The 17,652-nt window shown below is 37.7% G+C and overlaps 2 protein-coding genes across 3 annotated transcripts in view; one reads left to right on the top strand and one right to left on the bottom strand.

Annotated features, from left to right (window-relative positions):
* myo1d (myosin 1D) overlaps window positions 1-17,652 on the top strand; it is a 63,096-nt gene that overhangs the window by 19,317 nt on the left and 26,127 nt on the right. Inside the window, exons 12-16 of the mRNA XM_056770568.1 lie at window positions 5,356-5,426; window positions 6,473-6,547; window positions 6,639-6,771; window positions 6,878-7,044; window positions 7,714-7,921. Of these exons, the coding sequence (XP_056626546.1) occupies window positions 5,356-5,426; window positions 6,473-6,547; window positions 6,639-6,771; window positions 6,878-7,044; window positions 7,714-7,921 (654 nt within the window). The remainder of the gene's footprint in view (window positions 1-5,355; window positions 5,427-6,472; window positions 6,548-6,638; window positions 6,772-6,877; window positions 7,045-7,713; window positions 7,922-17,652) is intronic.
* On the bottom strand, window positions 11,634-16,057 carry LOC130438604 (uncharacterized). 2 transcript variants are annotated; one of them, XM_056770569.1, is made up of 8 exons: window positions 15,991-16,057; window positions 14,709-15,327; window positions 14,301-14,461; window positions 14,008-14,104; window positions 12,915-13,262; window positions 12,528-12,669; window positions 12,307-12,431; window positions 11,634-12,139 (listed from the first exon to the last, which is right to left on the bottom strand). In XM_056770569.1, exons 3-8 carry the CDS (start codon window positions 14,369-14,371, stop codon window positions 11,819-11,821), a joined length of 1,104 nt encoding a protein of 367 aa, XP_056626547.1. In that variant the 5' UTR covers window positions 14,372-14,461; window positions 14,709-15,327; window positions 15,991-16,057; the 3' UTR covers window positions 11,634-11,818. The 2 variants fall into 2 exon arrangements, with proteins under 2 accessions (XP_056626547.1, XP_056626549.1); XM_056770571.1 differs by lacking the exon at window positions 15,991-16,057 and having other exon boundaries at window positions 14,709-15,405.

The raw sequence follows: 17,652 nt of genomic DNA on the forward strand, positions 1-17,652 counted from the left end.
AGAAATGGAATATCATATACATAACTATGTCTTCAGAGGTGTCTAAAGACCCTTGATAATTAATGTTTTTATTACATTATTATTCACACACAGTGAATCCCCTTGAATGGAATTTGCTATGTTGTTTCTACGGTAGCCCTTAACGGACAAACTGCTTTACAGAGTGTGTTTCGTAAATGCGTTATCTTCTTTGGCAAAGAAGTGAAAACATGACAACATTTTAGTTCTGTGTCACCGGCCATAGTGCTTCAAAAGAGGGGGTGGAATGAGCCATCATATGCAATTCGTAACCTTACCACTAGACGCCGCTAAATTTCATACACTGATCCTTTAACACAAAGTAAGTAAGTATAGGAAAATAGTATCTACTCAAGATACACAAAGCAACAAGTATTAGGAGTGGCTTTACCTCTATACAAATTGTGGATGAGAGGAAACAGACAGGTGAGCAGAAATGTATGACTTTAATATATTCTTATTTAAAGGTGGGAGTAAGTGTCGGGGTGTGTTTTTTAAACATCTTTATATCAGACTGACACTTTCTTTCACAGCCACCTCACAGATGTTTCCAGACTTGTTTATGGTGATAGACATCCTCTCTGGAAGCCGTGACATATGCAAACCGCTTTCACTGCATAATTAATGGCTGCCTGTAAAAAAATCTGTGGCCTGCAAATTCCTCACTGAAAGTTCCACCTTACTTTTCTCTGCAGGAGGAAAGTTTTACTCTCGACTACAAGTAGCTCTGCGGAGCAGATGAACTGTGACGGATTTTTCCCTGCAGTTATTATTTTTCTCAACTTGACAGGAAACATGGGTCTTGATCTGTCTGAAGCTGAACTGGCCGTAGAGCAAAACACACACATACAGATTAGATTTTATAATTCTTCAGACAGAAATTAATTTTATGAACTCACCCCCTCCTGGACTTCTGTATGTAACACAAAGAAGATATTTTGAAGAATGCTGGTAACCAAACAACAGTCAATAGAAACATCAGAAAAACTACTTGCATACATTTATTTAGTATTTCTTCTGACAAAGGAAAGCGCTCTTTCATATTTCAGTACTAGAAAAAGCGTTTGGTTAGTCATCTTCTGTTTACATGTGCTTCACTTTATCCAAGATAAAACGCATGAGACAGAATCCCCGATCCCGCCTAGATCTGCCATATCCATCTCAATAAGATTGTTAATTTGTTGTCACTTTCACGTTCTCGTTTTTCTTTATCGGCTTGTTTACCTCTTCCTCCATGTGCCTTCCAGGCTCTTTGTGCTCTCTGTGCTTCCCACAACCTTAAAATGGCTTTGATCCTTCCAGATGTGTTATAAAAATGCCACTTTCACCATCCGATCTTAATTACTGTAATTTGCTGACACAGACGTCTGCGCGCGTTCTTCGTCTGACATTACGCGTTGGGGGCTTTGTCTCTCCCCCGTTTCTTTCTTTGAACCCCCTTTTTCCACTCTTCATCTTGTTTTTCCTGTTCCCTGCACGTGCCACATGCAGGTGTGGCCTTGTGAGCGGGTGCCTGGTCATGCGAAGACGATGGCAAGCTCATTATCCGATCAGATCAAGCTTTCCTGCTCTTGGAACAGGGGGACTGTTGGGCCGAAGCAACGGGGCAATTAGCCGCTGATATCTGTTGCTGATGAAGAGCCTCCTAATATTATATTATATATACAGTATATTCCTGTAGCTCAGTGGTAAGAGCATTGCGTCAACAACGCAAGGTTGTGGGTTTGATCCCAGGGGATTGCACATACCTATGTATAAATGTATAGGACATTGCAATATAAGTCGCTTTGGATAAAAGCGTCTGCCAAATGCATACATGTAAAAAATGTAATATGTTAACTTTTGTTGCATCTTGTTCTTTTGTGGGTGTAGTGGCGATAGACGTGAACTAAAATGGTTGCCAGTCAAAATTGCTTTCATGGATTTTTTTTTTCTTTAAATCATTCTGCAATATATGATAATCAGTTTTCTTTTATTCATATTTTTAGCTTATAGTGTATGTTGACACTTTTTAAACAAGTGATTTGCTGTAGGGGTACAGAGTCAGACTACAGTATATTCTTTCAGTCATAGGCCTATGAAAGGCTCTTCAAGAAGGGAGAGAACTGCAGTTTTTGTTTTAATTCAGCCTACTTGTTTCGTTCAAATTTATTTTAAGTTATATTGCATTATATTGAAAAGTGAGACTAAATTTAAAAAGCACATTTTGTTTATGCAATAGTAAAAAAATTAGCTGAATAAATAGAAGAAATACTGAAAGCCATGTTCGGTATTCGGCCAAGTGTTTCGTTTTTTTTGGCTTCTGGCAATTTTACATTTACGCATTTGGCAGACAAGACTTACATTGCATTATCCTATACATTTTTTACTTTGGTATGTGCAATGCTCTTTGATCGTATCCGCAACCTTGATTTGTTAACGCAATGCTCTTACCACTGAGCTACAGGAAATTATAATTTTGGTGCATCCCTACAAAAAAGCACAACATTGCAGTATTAGATGTGATTTTCTTTATATTTAGTACAGCAACGTGAGGGTCAATTTAGCGATGGAACACTCGCTTTTCACAATTCCTCAAGCATTGCGCCTTACATTACTTTTCTATTTACTTTTAGTTTTATCTCCTGTTCGCGTACAACACATTATAAAAGTACAACTGGTTATGCAAACTGAACCTGACTTGCATTCTATCCTTCATTGTTTTAACACTTTAAGATGAAGACTTTGACCCACTGTGTTAAATCTAGACTTGTGTGATTTAGATACCCGATTCCTGTTGGCTGCATTGATGTGTGAATGGCAGGTTTCGGGCTTTGGTGGCAGGTGCCATTGCCGCAGCCTGTATTTATTTGGTTGGCTTAACCAACATACTGTAGTGAGAACCGCAGGTGTTAGACAGGATGGTGTGGTGCTGGGGGGTGTGAATAGAAGTGGGGAGAGGAGGATGGACAGACATCTGTGGGACCAGCAGGATGCAGGCTTAAACCTGTCAGTACAATCAAACACAAAGGACAAAGCTGCCCTGAGTTAAGACAGGATTTGTGTATTTCTGGTTTTCGCATTGTTTTTTGAGATGTGAATGTTGTACTGTAAATGATGGGTCCATTCTCATTTCTGTGATCAGATGTGGTCACTACATGTTTATATATTAGCCTGTTTGCTGGTTTTTTCCCAGTAAGGCACCTTGTTTTATTTGATCTTTTGCATAAAGGCATTGATTTTTTTGTAATCCGGATAAAGTGATGTTGTTTCTTTTTTGGGACCTGAAGCTTTCATTGGCAGGGTGTCCTACATTTCGAGATATGACCTCTCTGACCGAGCCTTTTGATTTCCAGCTGTGACTCATCTCCCTTTTTTTGCACTCCTATTTGCATAATGGGATGTGGTTTGCGATTCCATATATTCAATTATTGCAGACCGCTTTCATTTTTCACTTATGTGTGTCACTGGCCATGACTAGTTGAGATAAATGATGTTTTATTTGAGAACCAGTGTGGCTGTTTCGATGCAGTGCCCATAATAACAGTAATGCCTCTCCTGTTATAGGCATATCATTCAGGTTTTTAAAGAGGTGGAATCCAATCTTTCTTTCCCACGTCCCAGATCAAAACCTCAGCCTCGCAATTTCAAACTGTAAAATTTTTTTTTCAACAGGCTTCTAACCATCCGTTCAAATTGATTTACGTTCTCTTTATAGAGAGCAGGGTTCACATCCTTCTGTCCGTCCTGCAGTTGAATTAAGCCGAGTAATGTACCGGTACCACTCACACTACAACCAAACAGAGACTTGTAAAGGATCACCGGACGCGAAACTGAGATGTTGCCGTCTACCACAATAGGGAGTGTGACTCTAAAGCTCACGAAAACTCACTGATAGACAGTACTTGAATTAATCTGGAGTGTGGGTATGTGACGGCTCGTGGCTGGAGGGGTGCAGAGAGTCATTGTTCTGCCTCGTTTTAATCTGCAGGAACGGGTGTCTGGGCTCGCACAGCGGATCAGAGTCCTGCTGTATCTTAATGAGAGATGAGACTGCTTGCCTTTGATGTCACTGCTGTGTTTTGTGAATGACAGCGAGACTTATATAACCCCACTAGCTGCCCTCATTCAGCACATAAACAGATCTCAAGGAGGAGAAAGATCTGGCTTGATAACAGGGACACATATATAACTTTATATGTAAATGGTATTCATATTATATACATTTTATAAGAGAAATATCTACATTTCAGTTGTTCCGAATCGTTATTCATTTCTTTGTAGAAAACAGAGAAAGATATTTGGAAGAATGCTTGTAACTACACAGTTATTTTCAAACATTGACTACCATAGTAGGAAAAATTACTATGGTAGTCAAAAGTGCCCCAGAACTGTTTGCTTTCTACATTCTTCAAAATAATTTTTGTGTTCAACAGAACAATGCAATTTACAAAGGAAGTTTGAAAAAATGGTTTGGTTTAGTCATAGTAATCCCTGTAAAGGCCTAAAAATGTCCTAAAATTATGGCAACGGCAGTATGACAAAAGACACCATTGTTTAATAAATAATGATTTAAATTAGTCAGAAGTGATTGATAGATCTGATTATGTAAATATTATTTATAAATGTTTTACTAATAATAATTTGAGCTGATTTATGTATAATTATAAGTAGTATAAACAGTCATTTATTTAAGAGGTTTATTTAATTTCCTAACTGTTTAAAGTTGGCATGCAACCCAGCATCTTACGACATCAATTTTGTCTTTTAATAGTTTTGTCAAGTGTAATTTACTAAATTTAGTAATTTTCTAAATACTTATTTTATTGATAAATATATATATATTTATTTAATTAATTAATTAATTAACGAATAAAAAAAAGTGTGTATATATATATATATATATATATATATATATATATATATAATAAACAACACAGATAATCTAATCAGAATTTAAAGCAAGCATTTGTTTTTTAGCTGCAGTATAGTTTGTGCCAAAGTTAAAAACAATTATTGACACGCCAATGGCACATCTTTCTCTCTTACTGAATTCTTTCTACAGAGTTCTTCAGAGCTGTTATCTTATGCTGGATAGAAGCGCATCTCATCTATCTTTCATATGCACAGATTTATTTAGATCCCTCCTTCCAGCCTTTGAGTTGTCTTTCTCTGACACCGTACCCTTGCAAGCTTGTGTACTGCACTGTGTTCCTGCCTTCGGGTCCTAGCAGAAGGCATATCAACCCAAAAAATAGACACAACTTTGCGGCTGTTATAAAGACTGTTCAGGGTCCAGAAAAAGCATTTCACTTCGTGTTAAAAAACACGCCCTTAATTATCTGTTTCTCTCTACAGCTTTCCCCTACGGACAAAAATCTGGAGTTTGACAGAGATTTCCGGATCCGTCATTATGCAGGCGATGTGACGTAAGTACAGTAGTTATAGTCAGATTAAGAATCAGAACATTGTGTCCTACCCAATGTCAAGTGATTGCAGCATATCTTTTATGTAAATCTGAAGTCTTTCAACAACCTTGGAAATCAATAGAAATATTTTTTTGAGCCATCACAGCGGTGGCCCCTCCCTCTGAAAAATCTCATTGGTCAAAAACTGTACATTTAATACCAAATATCTAATGGCTGCAATTGCGTCACATCACACAGAAGATATAGTGTTTCGTTGAGTGTAAACAGACAAATCATTAACTCATGAACTTGTATCACACATGGTTAGGACCCAGAATGAGACCGGCATGCTGTTATTTACAGACACTGTTAATAGGCTTAACTAAATAAACATTGATCCGTCCTTTTATTGGCGTAGTTTTTGAAATGTTTGGCACGTAATGGTTTGACAGAAGCGAATTAGTCACTGTGAATGATGACCACCAAACTATGTTTACAAAAACAAGTTCAATTGCATATTTGAGTGTGATTTCATATTGTCACCTCTGTGGATTGCCAGATTGCAGCCTGTCAGTTATTACCTAAAATTCTATGGGTGTATGTGTGATGCGACATTGTTGAAATTCTCTGTTGATGTTCAGGCTTTGTACAGTATGTATGTGCAAGAAGAGGAATATCTAAATTATATTCTCAGTTGAACACTAAAGCCATAAAACTCTTTTGGGTCACGTATTAATATTGGTGGTCTTCTAGTTTGTTTATTATAGCAGTTTGAGCTTAAGTATCATCACACTTCAATAATCACTCTTTAATAAACAGAGATTCGTTTTAAGCTGTTTGTAGGTTGATATTAAGTGTAAACACTGTTGAACACAACAATATTTTGTTTGAGCAGCTCGACACCACAACACTGAGACAACAAATAATGGTGTAAGTTTTGAGCATGACTGTCTGTGCAGACAGTGGTCTGGGAATCTCGCTTAAAAACAAAAACAAAATATTCTGTTTGGTGACACAAGTAGTAAAGTCAGCTTTAAGTTTATTAATGTATTTCATATTTTCTGTAGTTATTCCGTCGTGGGCTTCATTGACAAAAACAAAGACACCTTGTTTCAGGATTTCAAGCGGCTGCTTTACAACAGGTCAGTGTTACCCCAAAAATGTGAAAAATTTTTGGTTTATAATCAACGTGTGATACATTTTTGTTCATCTGCTCCTCTCTGTGTTTCACAGCTCGAACCCTGTGCTGAAAGCCATGTGGCCAGAGGGCAAACTGAGCATCACCGAGGTCACCAAGCGACCCCTGACTGCTGCCACGCTCTTCAAAAACTCCATGATCTCTCTGGTGGAGAAGCTAGCCAGCAAGGTGAGTTAGTGTTGCTAGCAGTCCAGCAGATCTAGAATACACAATGAGTTGAAATCATTTGTAATGCATGCTCGTAACTGCATCTTTACTCTGTTGGTACATGTAGGAGCCGTACTACGTGCGATGCATAAAACCGAATGAAGTTAAATCCCCACTCCTCTTTGAACCCGAGCGCTGCAAACACCAAGTTGAGTACTTGGGCCTTTTGGAAAACGTCAGGGTGCGGCGAGCAGGCTTTGCTAACCGACAGACTTATCCACGGTTTCTTCAGAGGTGACCATTGCACTCCTGACATCATTCTTTAATCATTAAGCTATTGTGTTCTGGTTTGCCATTTGTGAACATTGTCAATGCATGAAAGATTTTTGGCTGCTACCGTCATGTTGCATTAAGGAAGAGTAATCGATCAGATCACAAAGAGCTCTGTGTCTGTAAGATATCTCTCAATATCTGGAGTGCATCCGGACTGATTGTGCCACTGCCTGAAGTATTTTATATAAGACTTAGGTGTTATTCATTCTCCGGAAGATGCTCTTTAAATTGCCTTGACCAGTCCAAAGAGGGTTAGTCATACGGGGTTTTTATAGCATGTTTTGTTTTAGACTGTACAGTAAAGATATTATTTTTACTAGGATTCCTGAGTTAAAACACAAGTATTTGTATAATTATGACTTAAACTGTCTATTTTAATATTTTCACATGTTGCAAATAATGTAATGCTCCAACAGCTGATTTCGGTCTCTTCAAAATAAATCACATTACATTACATGAGAATGCAGTGTTTGCACCATTCACAGAATGCTTTGTGTCTTTATAAAGCCAGTAGCCATGCATGAAATGTACTATACAACTTACAACTATTGCAAAACTTATTGTTATTCTGACATTCTTTTTTTATGTTATTCTGTTATTAATAGCTTTAACACTTTTTTTGCCTGTCAGATATAAAATGATCTCCGAGTTTACCTGGCCCAACCATGACCTGCCGTCAGATAAGGAAGCAGTGAAACGTTTGCTTCAGGGTTGTGGGTTCGATCATGACGTGGCCTACGGAAAGACCAAAGTATTCATCCGCACCCCCCGAACCATCTTCAGCCTGGAGGAGCAGAGGATAGAGATGGTGAAGAGGATCGTGCTCTTTCTGCAAAAGGTTGGAAAACCCCACAAATTGGGACTTATTCATGAATTGTGCATATGCACGTGACTCTGTGTGAAGCTTGTGCAGTGATGTCGTGCAGAAATCATGATACACTTTAGTAGCGTATGGAATTTGGTAAAAATTTGAACCAACTTCCAAAAATAATACTGTATTCTGATTGCCTTAGAAACAGGGAATTTATTAAGCAAAAATGATTCGCTTGTAAGTTTCATTAATATGAGAACAATATATCAGTTGTGAAATTTGATTTTGCGTATTTAACACAATGTTGTGGGTTTGATCCCAGGGGATTGCACATACCTATGTTTAAATGTATAGGAGAATGTAATGTAAGTCGCTTCGGATAAAACCGTCTGCCAAATGCAAAAATGTAAATGTATTTAGTAATGTATGGAAATTTTGTGTTTTTATACAAAGTGCTGGAAATGGCCAAGATTCACTGGAGGTACACTATTTTTAAAATATGGAATTTTTTTGGCCCTTGCGTTTCCCCTTTTCCAGCCCTTTATGAACATAAGTAAAAATACTTGTAGGCAGTTTTTAAAGATTCATTATTCAAAGCTTAAGCTTGATTTATATTAGGAACAGTGATAAAAAAGCGAATAAAAATAAATCTCCCCCAAAATACTATCATCCAATTTTGGTACTAAGTATAATCATAATATACTCTTTCAATTTCCCCTTGCATATTTCTTGCAAAATCACAATGGAATGATGTTTTTCTTCTTTTTCATTTATCATGTTCAGTTTGTTTATCCTAAATTAATACAGATCTAAAATTAAATGTGCCAAATATATCTAAATCTTCTGTGCCGGCAAATTTTAAAACTAGATTTTTTATTTTGAAACTTTAAACTTCCGATCCCCAGGACAGCAACACACACGCAGTCACCCATGACCTAATCCGTTCTAGAGGCAGTCGAGGTGTCACATCCGCTCCATACGTTTCTGTGACTCATTGACACCACTGCTTTTCAACAACAAACCTCACACCACAGCAGGCAAAACAACAGCCAGGCAACAAGCACAGCAAATCCCTCTGACTCTCACCTTTTTCCTATTGTGCCTCTGTAAATACATGAAAACACATATTCCCCCTTTTTTATTAATGGGCCATTTGAGCCTATTTTGTTCCTCTGACGACTGAATGTTAAGATTGTCAGAGTAGTTGACTGCTACTGTCATTTTACTGTCAAATTAAATGATCGTAGCATCACAGCTACTGTATTATTCCCCACCGTCTCTTTCTGTCTTCTGTGACTGATAGTTATTGGAGTTCAAAGTATGTATGCTGTCAGTATACCAGCGCAACAGGTCTTTTTGCGGCTCCTGTTGTTGGCATAGCTTATTTTCAATTTCCGTCGATTTTGTGAGGGGGGCTCCTTCTATCAGGGTGCTTTTGAAACAGCGTTTTTTAACAGCGTTTCCGTAAGATATACAACTCTCTTGTACCCTCACGGCTTTGTAGTCTTATCCTGAGATTTCGTCCTCATGTGACATCATAAATCTACCTGTATTGGACATTGATTGTGGACCTTTTTTATTGATGAAGACCTTTTTCCTAGATGGGGTAGAGGTGTCTTCCCCACAAAGGTTAATCTTGTGTTCCCTACGGGCAAAAAGAAATGTAATTTCTGAGACTGCTGATAGGGTATTAATCACATTGTTCCTCCAGGCAATAACACAGCATCCCAGTGGAGTCTATATCAGGTGTGTCTTTTTCTTTTGAGTCACAGGCACCAATGTTTTATTCTGCATGAAAACCAGCTAACGGTTTCCTTTCAACACCGAAACCGTTCGTTTGTTTTTATTCTGGTCCCCTTCGCATTGGATTCGGCTTTGGATTGTTTTCCACGCCGCGCGATCCTTTAATCGTCATCTGGCAGATGCGGTTGACTCATCCCATTTCTGCCAATTTTGCCAGAGGTTCGAAGATTTGTGCCAAGGCTCCCAATGAACCCAATGATAACGACTACAGCTCATTCGTGGAAATCTTCACTATCCACGATCCTTGTTTCCTCTCTTCCTTTGTCTCACCCCTTTGGGTTCTCTGCATTGCTGACGGGGACGTGTCGAGGATCTTTCATCTTTTTAAGCTTCTAAACCAAAAGAACTCACGATCCATAATAAGCGCTCGGTTGTTTCTCACCTCCCCCTCTTTCCTCACTCACCGATTACTCTTCTCGGTCTCACTCCACCTCTTCTTCACAGATCTCCTGCCATTTTTCTGTCTCATTTCCTCCCTCCACCCCCTCTCCTCTGTGGCTAAGCCGTTACGCCTTAGCGCTTCTCTTATAGGTGATGAAAACACCCAGAATCCTCTGCTTTGCTGTCAGGCTCGTTTGGGCAGTCGCTGGATGAACTCAATGCCTGCATTCGGTTTATCAGCTTCAGCGGTCAAAAAGATGTGGCTTTGAACGGAGGCAATTTGAAGCAAATCGAAACAACTTGTACGAATCTCAAACATTGAGCGACTTTATTATTCATGAATTTCCTTCCTTTAATTAATATTTCATACGTTCAGGCACCCACAACATTGGCCCTGTTAGCATTTACTGTGAAGAAGCTCTTTTTGTTTGATTTATATATTGAGTTAAATCCCATGTTGCTATGACATTATAAACAGGTGAATGACTCTTCAGCAAATGTATTGTCTGTTATTTACTGTGGCAGTACATACTGTGGCAATAGTCAGGGATTTCAGATCCATGTAAAAGCACTTAACAATCTCCTATAATTTCACCATAAATTCCTTATTCCTTCATTTGTTTTTCCTGGTGTGTTCTATGTGTTGTGATGGATTGCAGTGCTACCCTTTAAAGGGAAAGTGAATAATCCTCTTGCACGGTCAACCACGACATGCAATTTCCTTTTCATACTGTACTTGTCATGTCAAACTATAGTTTTTTTGTGGTTTGGCAGTCTGGTTCTGTAATGTACGATTGCTATATCCCCATCCCTACGGTTCATGACACAACACACAATGGAGACGCAAGTGGAAAATGGAAATGTATTTCATCTAATGAAGTTGTTTTGCCTTTCTGTTCTTGAAAATCGGTGCACAAGGTTTTCATGTGTATATGAGAAAGATGTATATCATTATTATTGATCAGGATATCTTTTGACGTTGCATCATTCTTTATAGTGACTGGCACTTTGGTATGGTCTCCTCACCATGGCAACCACAACCACCTGCCAGGCTTTCGTTTGTTGATATATTTTACTGCTATGCTTGTTAAATTTAACATCCATGCAAAATACATTTTTCAGCACAAAATGTTTTACAAATAACTGATAAATGGACATCGTTTTGTGCAGATACAACACTATTGTGCTTATTTAGGGGTGCCTACTTTGACAAACATCAATATTATTAGTCTACTATGTTGCTAGAGGTTTGTTTGCTTGCAACAGTTTTAACACATTTGTTTTTTAACACATTGTGTGTTTCTTTTAACTCAACCAGTGTGTTGTACTGTTTACAACTGTCTTTACCGAGAGTAGAGTATGTTAACAAATGGATGTTTTTATAACAGAATGTATGTCAGTGCTATTTATTCAACCCAATTTAATGAAGAAAAACACAATGCAAAACAAACAACGTGAATGCAATTCATAAATGAATATACGTAGCAATATAAAATATAAATATTACATTAATTGAAGAGTTACACATTTAACAATTGAATGTGCTTGTACCTTGGATTTACAAATAGTTGGTCTTTAAAATAAATCATGTGTAGTTACTACATCTTCAACTGCATCTCGCATCATAATCCTGTCATCAGAAAGTGCATAATTATGCCCGAGATGACCTGTAAGTTTCCATGCTTCCTTTGAAATGGATTTTTTATGCTTGCCACAAATTGGTACATTGTGGTTTATAGCTTAGATAAGTGCTTGAAGCTTTGAAATGAGCTCCACAACTTTAGATCTCCTCCCACTAGAGAGAGGCATTTCATAAACATTTTCAAAAAAATTAAAAACCGATGTAAGTTGAAGGGGATATGTCAGGTTGCAAACCCAGTACAGTTTGAATAGCTTGTCAACGGCGCATGTCAGATTATTATCTTCAAGAGGAACGGTGACTTTGTCATTGTCTGCCACAATGATGTATTGTGCTGTCGTACTTGGGGAACCCAAACAGACAAGGTGGGGTTGATGGTTTTCCACAGTTCGTTGAGAATGATCCAGCAGGCTGGTTCCAGTCTATGGAAACAGAAGTATGTTTTATAAAATAGGCTAATAGTATCTACAGATTTTTCGATACAAGCTTTTTGGTATTGTATTTTTTGCCTTGAAGCAGCATTGACATAGATATTCTGGTTGGTACATTGGTCCGCTGGGTTGCATTGGTTTCTCTCATAAATGCCTACCTGCTTGATGTCCAAAAGGTAAGTAATGGCTGACTTTACACTGCATTTAGCCCAGCCTTTGCCTCTTCCTGACGCAGTGGGCGGAAGCAATTCAGTCAGGATTTGAAGAGCTCTGTAGCATGATTCTGTAGCATGGTTAGCATACAAAATCAAAATGCATTTTCTAATTCAGATTACTAGCAAGTGTCTATCAAGAGTACAGGTCAAGAAAAGCAGCTTACCATTGTAACTATTGTGAGCTGCAAAGACAGCAAGATCTTTCATTGAGGACATCTTTAACAACTTTGGAACAATATTCCCTTCCCATTTTAGAAGAAAGAGTTCCCCCTTCCCAGGAAACATTTTCTCGAATTCAGTGTCAAGCTACAATACAGGACACAACGCAACAATTCAAACAATGCAACACATCCATAAACTCTATAGTTAACCTTTGTCCAATCTTATCTTCAGAGGGCCAGTTTGATTTTTTGAAATTCAACAATGTGGCAAACTAATTGTTGAATGGGTAGTTTACCTTTCCAAAAAAATTGAATTACATCTCCCTCTTCTACAATGAATTATTTCAAAAGATTTGCCTGGTGAACTTGCAAAATACTAGAGGTTCTTACCAAATACGGCATGTCTGCAAAACGAGGATATTGTTCAAAAATCTCGTTCACGGTTGGGGACTTGTTCGCAATCCATAACCTGCGACTGGTGTATGTTTTCTCCATGCCCACTTTGATGGTAGGGAGGTTTTCTGGAGACGGTTTCATCCATTTGATCACAGTTGTCCACACCTGAGTGGACTCCTCCTCTTCAGCACTCATTTCATGAGAGATGGATTTTTTAGTCGTGTCACTCATCCGAAAGCGTTTACGATGATAGCGACGCTGATCATCGTGAAGATTCCGCCGTAGATTCCTCAGTTTAATCTCAATGAAGCCACTGTGAGACACTGGGTCATAGAAATGCTCCTGGATCACAGTGGAAAGATGATGATTTTTGTTGCACTTTTATAATTGCCCAAGAAGCAATGCAACAGCATTCAGAAAATAGCAATGTTGTCAGTCTTAGAAAATAACCAATTAATCAAACACACTACGGGTGTCCTCGACTAAAGGATTTGTGGGAACGCCACCAGGTGGTTAACAAGGGTATGATTGATGCACCAAAAAACAATCAAACATTCATTTACAGAATTTGTTTAGCACAGAATAAACCTTTACAATAAATAAAAGAAATTATGCAAAGTGCTTGCTAAATGCGGTGATTTTGGTTATATTATGGTTATTTTTTTATTTGAACATTTTTTTGTGTCATGCAGCGCAACGTTGCTGCGCCAACCCTAAAAATGTCACATGTTACATCATGAATAATATTTTTAGCGGGGCAGTGTGACCAGTGCTACGCTGCTTTTTATTTCCAACACATTTTGTTTCTAAGTAGGGGGGATCGAACCAATGACCGTGACGTTGCTAACCCCCATGCTCTAACCACAAAGAAACAGGAAAGCTAAACCAAATTTGCTAAACCAAATATTAATCGAGCATTAACCAATATAGCATGATTTCCCATTGCATAACACCTCTGCGAAGATTCGACTGTGAGATTGGTTGTCGAATCAGGCTCCCCCTATCAGAGCATCGCATCTTCGACTACTCGGGCTCACTATTCCATTCATATAAGAGATCTTTTTGAATGTCGAAAAATACTACTTACAAATCCTTCATTCGTATCCCCCATCTTGATCTTCAGGGAAGGGAACAGTGTCACCACACTTTTTGCCAACATCAATTTCTCATCACTAGAAGGGTAGCTATGAGCAAAGCAAAGCACCCCAAAAATTACAAAATTAAATTTACTAGCTTTGTAATATATTAAAAACTAAATACGCATGCAGTTGCTTTAGTTGCTATTGATCATAAACGATCTATGTCCAACAAAGTGATTAGATTAAATTAAAATGATTAAAACAAATTAAACTAATTAAACAAATTAAAAACGGAACTTACAATCCGCTTCTCTCCACTAACCCACCGACTGCTATCTTCACAAGAAGTTTTCTTGATATCTCGGAGAGCATTCCTGAAGCTTCATAATCACTCTGTATACTTGGACTTTTCCTCTCAATTAAAGCTTTCAGTGTGTCTACATCAATTGGTTCACATTGATGCTGTAAACACAAACAACATTTTTTTATTTTCTTGCCATAGTTCAAATAGTTCATAGTTTTTTTTTTAATGCAACCTTTACATCATAATATTATTTCCTCTTTTTGTGTCAGTTACATACATATATTCTAATGCTACCAGTTGAGCAACCGAAAAAAAAAATATATATTATACAAAGTATATTATTTTACTTCACATGGCTCATATGTCATTTTATTACTAGATATTGGAAGTCTTTACGACACATACCTTTTCTTGAAAACTTCGAGCAGCTTTATGTATGTTTTTTGGTGCAAGCTTTAAAATATTACATGATGAACATGCATTCTGTTGATAACTTGCACCTTCTGCATGTGCAGTCAGTTGTCCACCCTTAAATAGAAAAGCATGTTATCTTTGTGTGGCGATAGTTTAGTCGCTATTCTTATGTGACTGTTTTTTCTCACATAGCCAATAATATGTAGTGGTTTCACACAAACCACACAAATTTTCCGGGTTTCTGTGGACATTAAGAATTTATTAGTGGGTCACGGGAACCCTTGAACCGCAGGTCTACATTTGTGCATATGCTTTCATGATTATTTCAGTAATTAAAACAGTAAAGGTGTGTTCCACTTACCTTAATTGATTTAAACAAAACTTGAAATTTGTCCAAGTTTTGGATGTTGTCGTCAAGGTCTATATCAATATATTCATTGAAATCAGCATTGAATTTTAAAACTCTTTTATATTCTGCAACACAAGGTAATAGACGCTTGCAGGTGTCAATTACTTCTGCAACACTCCTTAGCTGAAAGAGCTTCTTGCAAATCTCTGTGCCATCTAGAAGAACCGTCACAAGTATTTTTGGTGCTTCTTCCATTTTAAACTGCGTGAGTGCAAATAAAATACCCATCAGGTATATGCATACAAACAACACGGTTATGCATACTCTTAACTTTTACAATATTCTGAAGCACTTTATACCATGTGATCTATCTGCCCAGGGATTGCACATTAGTTTGTAACAAAATCCGGTAAAAAGATTCTCACTGTTAGTTTCATGTTTTTCATCACGGTAACTCAGTAACAGAACATTCATTTTAAACTGCAACACTTTAAAACTGTTATGTTACAAACAACACAATCTATGTTATTTCTTAACACATCTCTTGACTTTAGTTAAGGACAACACATTTTGTGTTACTTTAAACTCAACCTTTTTTTTCTGTTGTGTTTTTTAAACACAATCAACACAAAGTGAGACATAAGGTGTTAAAATGACGCAATACGTTAAAATTACATAATAAATTATTTTTGAAAGTGTATTATTGAATGCACTGACATTTGCACTTTTTGGCAATCTTGTTTTCCAGAATCTTGTGTTTCACCAACTAATTAGATTTGACTTAACAGTACAGAACAGAATTGGTGTTAAAAATGCATTTCTACCAAAATAGAAATTTAAATAACCTCAAAATGTTTGAAATGAAAATCCCTGTACACATTGTAGTTAAAGCAAAAGCCTCTAGTATCAAAAACAAAAGCTTACCCAAATTGCACGCATCCAGTTTGTCCTCTTACAATAAAATGACATGAAATGTTCTTGTAAGAGGAACTTATCAACCTCGTGTGACGTAGTGACTTAGGCAGCAATTTAATTGGATAAAAAAGTAACACATTTTGTTCTTGTTTTTCTTTGACACACAATCAACTCATCTAACACATAATGTGTTAAATTCGTCACAGCACACACACAAAAAACGTGTTATTCATTAACACATCCTTTCTGAGTGCTAAAATCCCAACCACAAGTGTCACATTGTGGTATGTAACATCCTCTACTTTTTCCACTACATAGACATAACTAATGCATTTTATATTACCCAGCTTGTTAAAGAGAGATGTGCAATATTTTTGCAAGCAGTTCGACTTATGTTTGAGACGATGAAACAGGCAGAAAAAGTACACTGACTTGACATTGGGCAAAATGTGGGTGGGTCCTCCCCCAGAATTTTTTTACTGGAGTATCATAAGATTCCATTTCCTTTGTAATTAAAGGGATAGTTCGCCCAAAACTCTGTTATGCTGTTTATTTACTCACCCCCAGGCCATCCGAGATGTAGGTGACATTTTTTCTTGAGTAGAATCATAAAGAAGATTGTTTGGTAAATCCGGAGCACTTTATGCTTCATAGAATGGGAGTCTATGGGGTCCATCTGTCTAAGAGTTCCTAAAGCACATAATTCCAAAAGAGCGCCTCTTGGCAACATGTTGACGTCTTGTGAAGCGAATTGTTCGATATTTTCATAAAACTGAACGTCATTTTTAATAATATAAGTCATAATGTGCAGCCTCTGCACACATCCCGATCTTCTTCTCGTAGTATTTGGTGGTGGATGGCATGCCAGCTTCTGGTGCGTTTAGCGCCACCTGCAGAAAGGCAGTGTTGAGCGACAGTCGCTTTTTTGGAATTATGTGCTTTAGGAACTCTTAGACAGGTGGACCCCATAGACTCCCATTGTATGAAGCAAAGAGGGCTGCGGAACAATCTTCTTTATGGTTCTACTCAAGAAAAAATGTCACCTACATCTCGTATGACCTGGCGGTGAGTAAATAATTCTAACTGTTATTCAGTGCTGCAACAAATAACTAATGTAAATGAATCCTTTAATAACATCAGTGTTAATAAATGACAAACATTCACGGAAATACCAGCTTGTGTAGTGACAATACGTGCGCACACAACCAGACTCACCAGAGCAGCAGATATGCTAAGATGCTAGTTTGTTTGTCGGTCGCGAGACACCTACAGTACACCAGGCGCTAGTGTGAAAACACAGAATGGAGTTGAATTTATATGGACTTTGAATGAGCCAAGTGGAAGTCAGAGCTGTTGCTAAAACGCAGAATGGAGTTTTATTTATTAGGACATTTCTCCAGTGGAATGGATTTGGTATTTTTATGTACCTGACGGCGCTCCGAAAAGTGAACAGACATGTGCGCTGAACAAGATACGGTGAAAGTGAGCTGGTCCTGTGGACCTTTTTCACAAGCCCGCTATGACACAAGTTTTTGTACATTTTCATTTTTATGTTTCATTTTTGTATTATATCACCTTTGCATCAAAAAAAAAGTTAAAACGCTAATACGAGGGTGTTTCTTATTCAGCGTATATGGCAGTCACAGTAAATTTGTCATCATTCTCTCTTTT

The sequence above is a fragment of the Triplophysa dalaica genome, chromosome 17 (assembly GCF_015846415.1).
Source record: "Triplophysa dalaica isolate WHDGS20190420 chromosome 17, ASM1584641v1, whole genome shotgun sequence".
NCBI classification, from domain to species: Eukaryota; Metazoa; Chordata; class Actinopteri; order Cypriniformes; family Nemacheilidae; genus Triplophysa; species Triplophysa dalaica.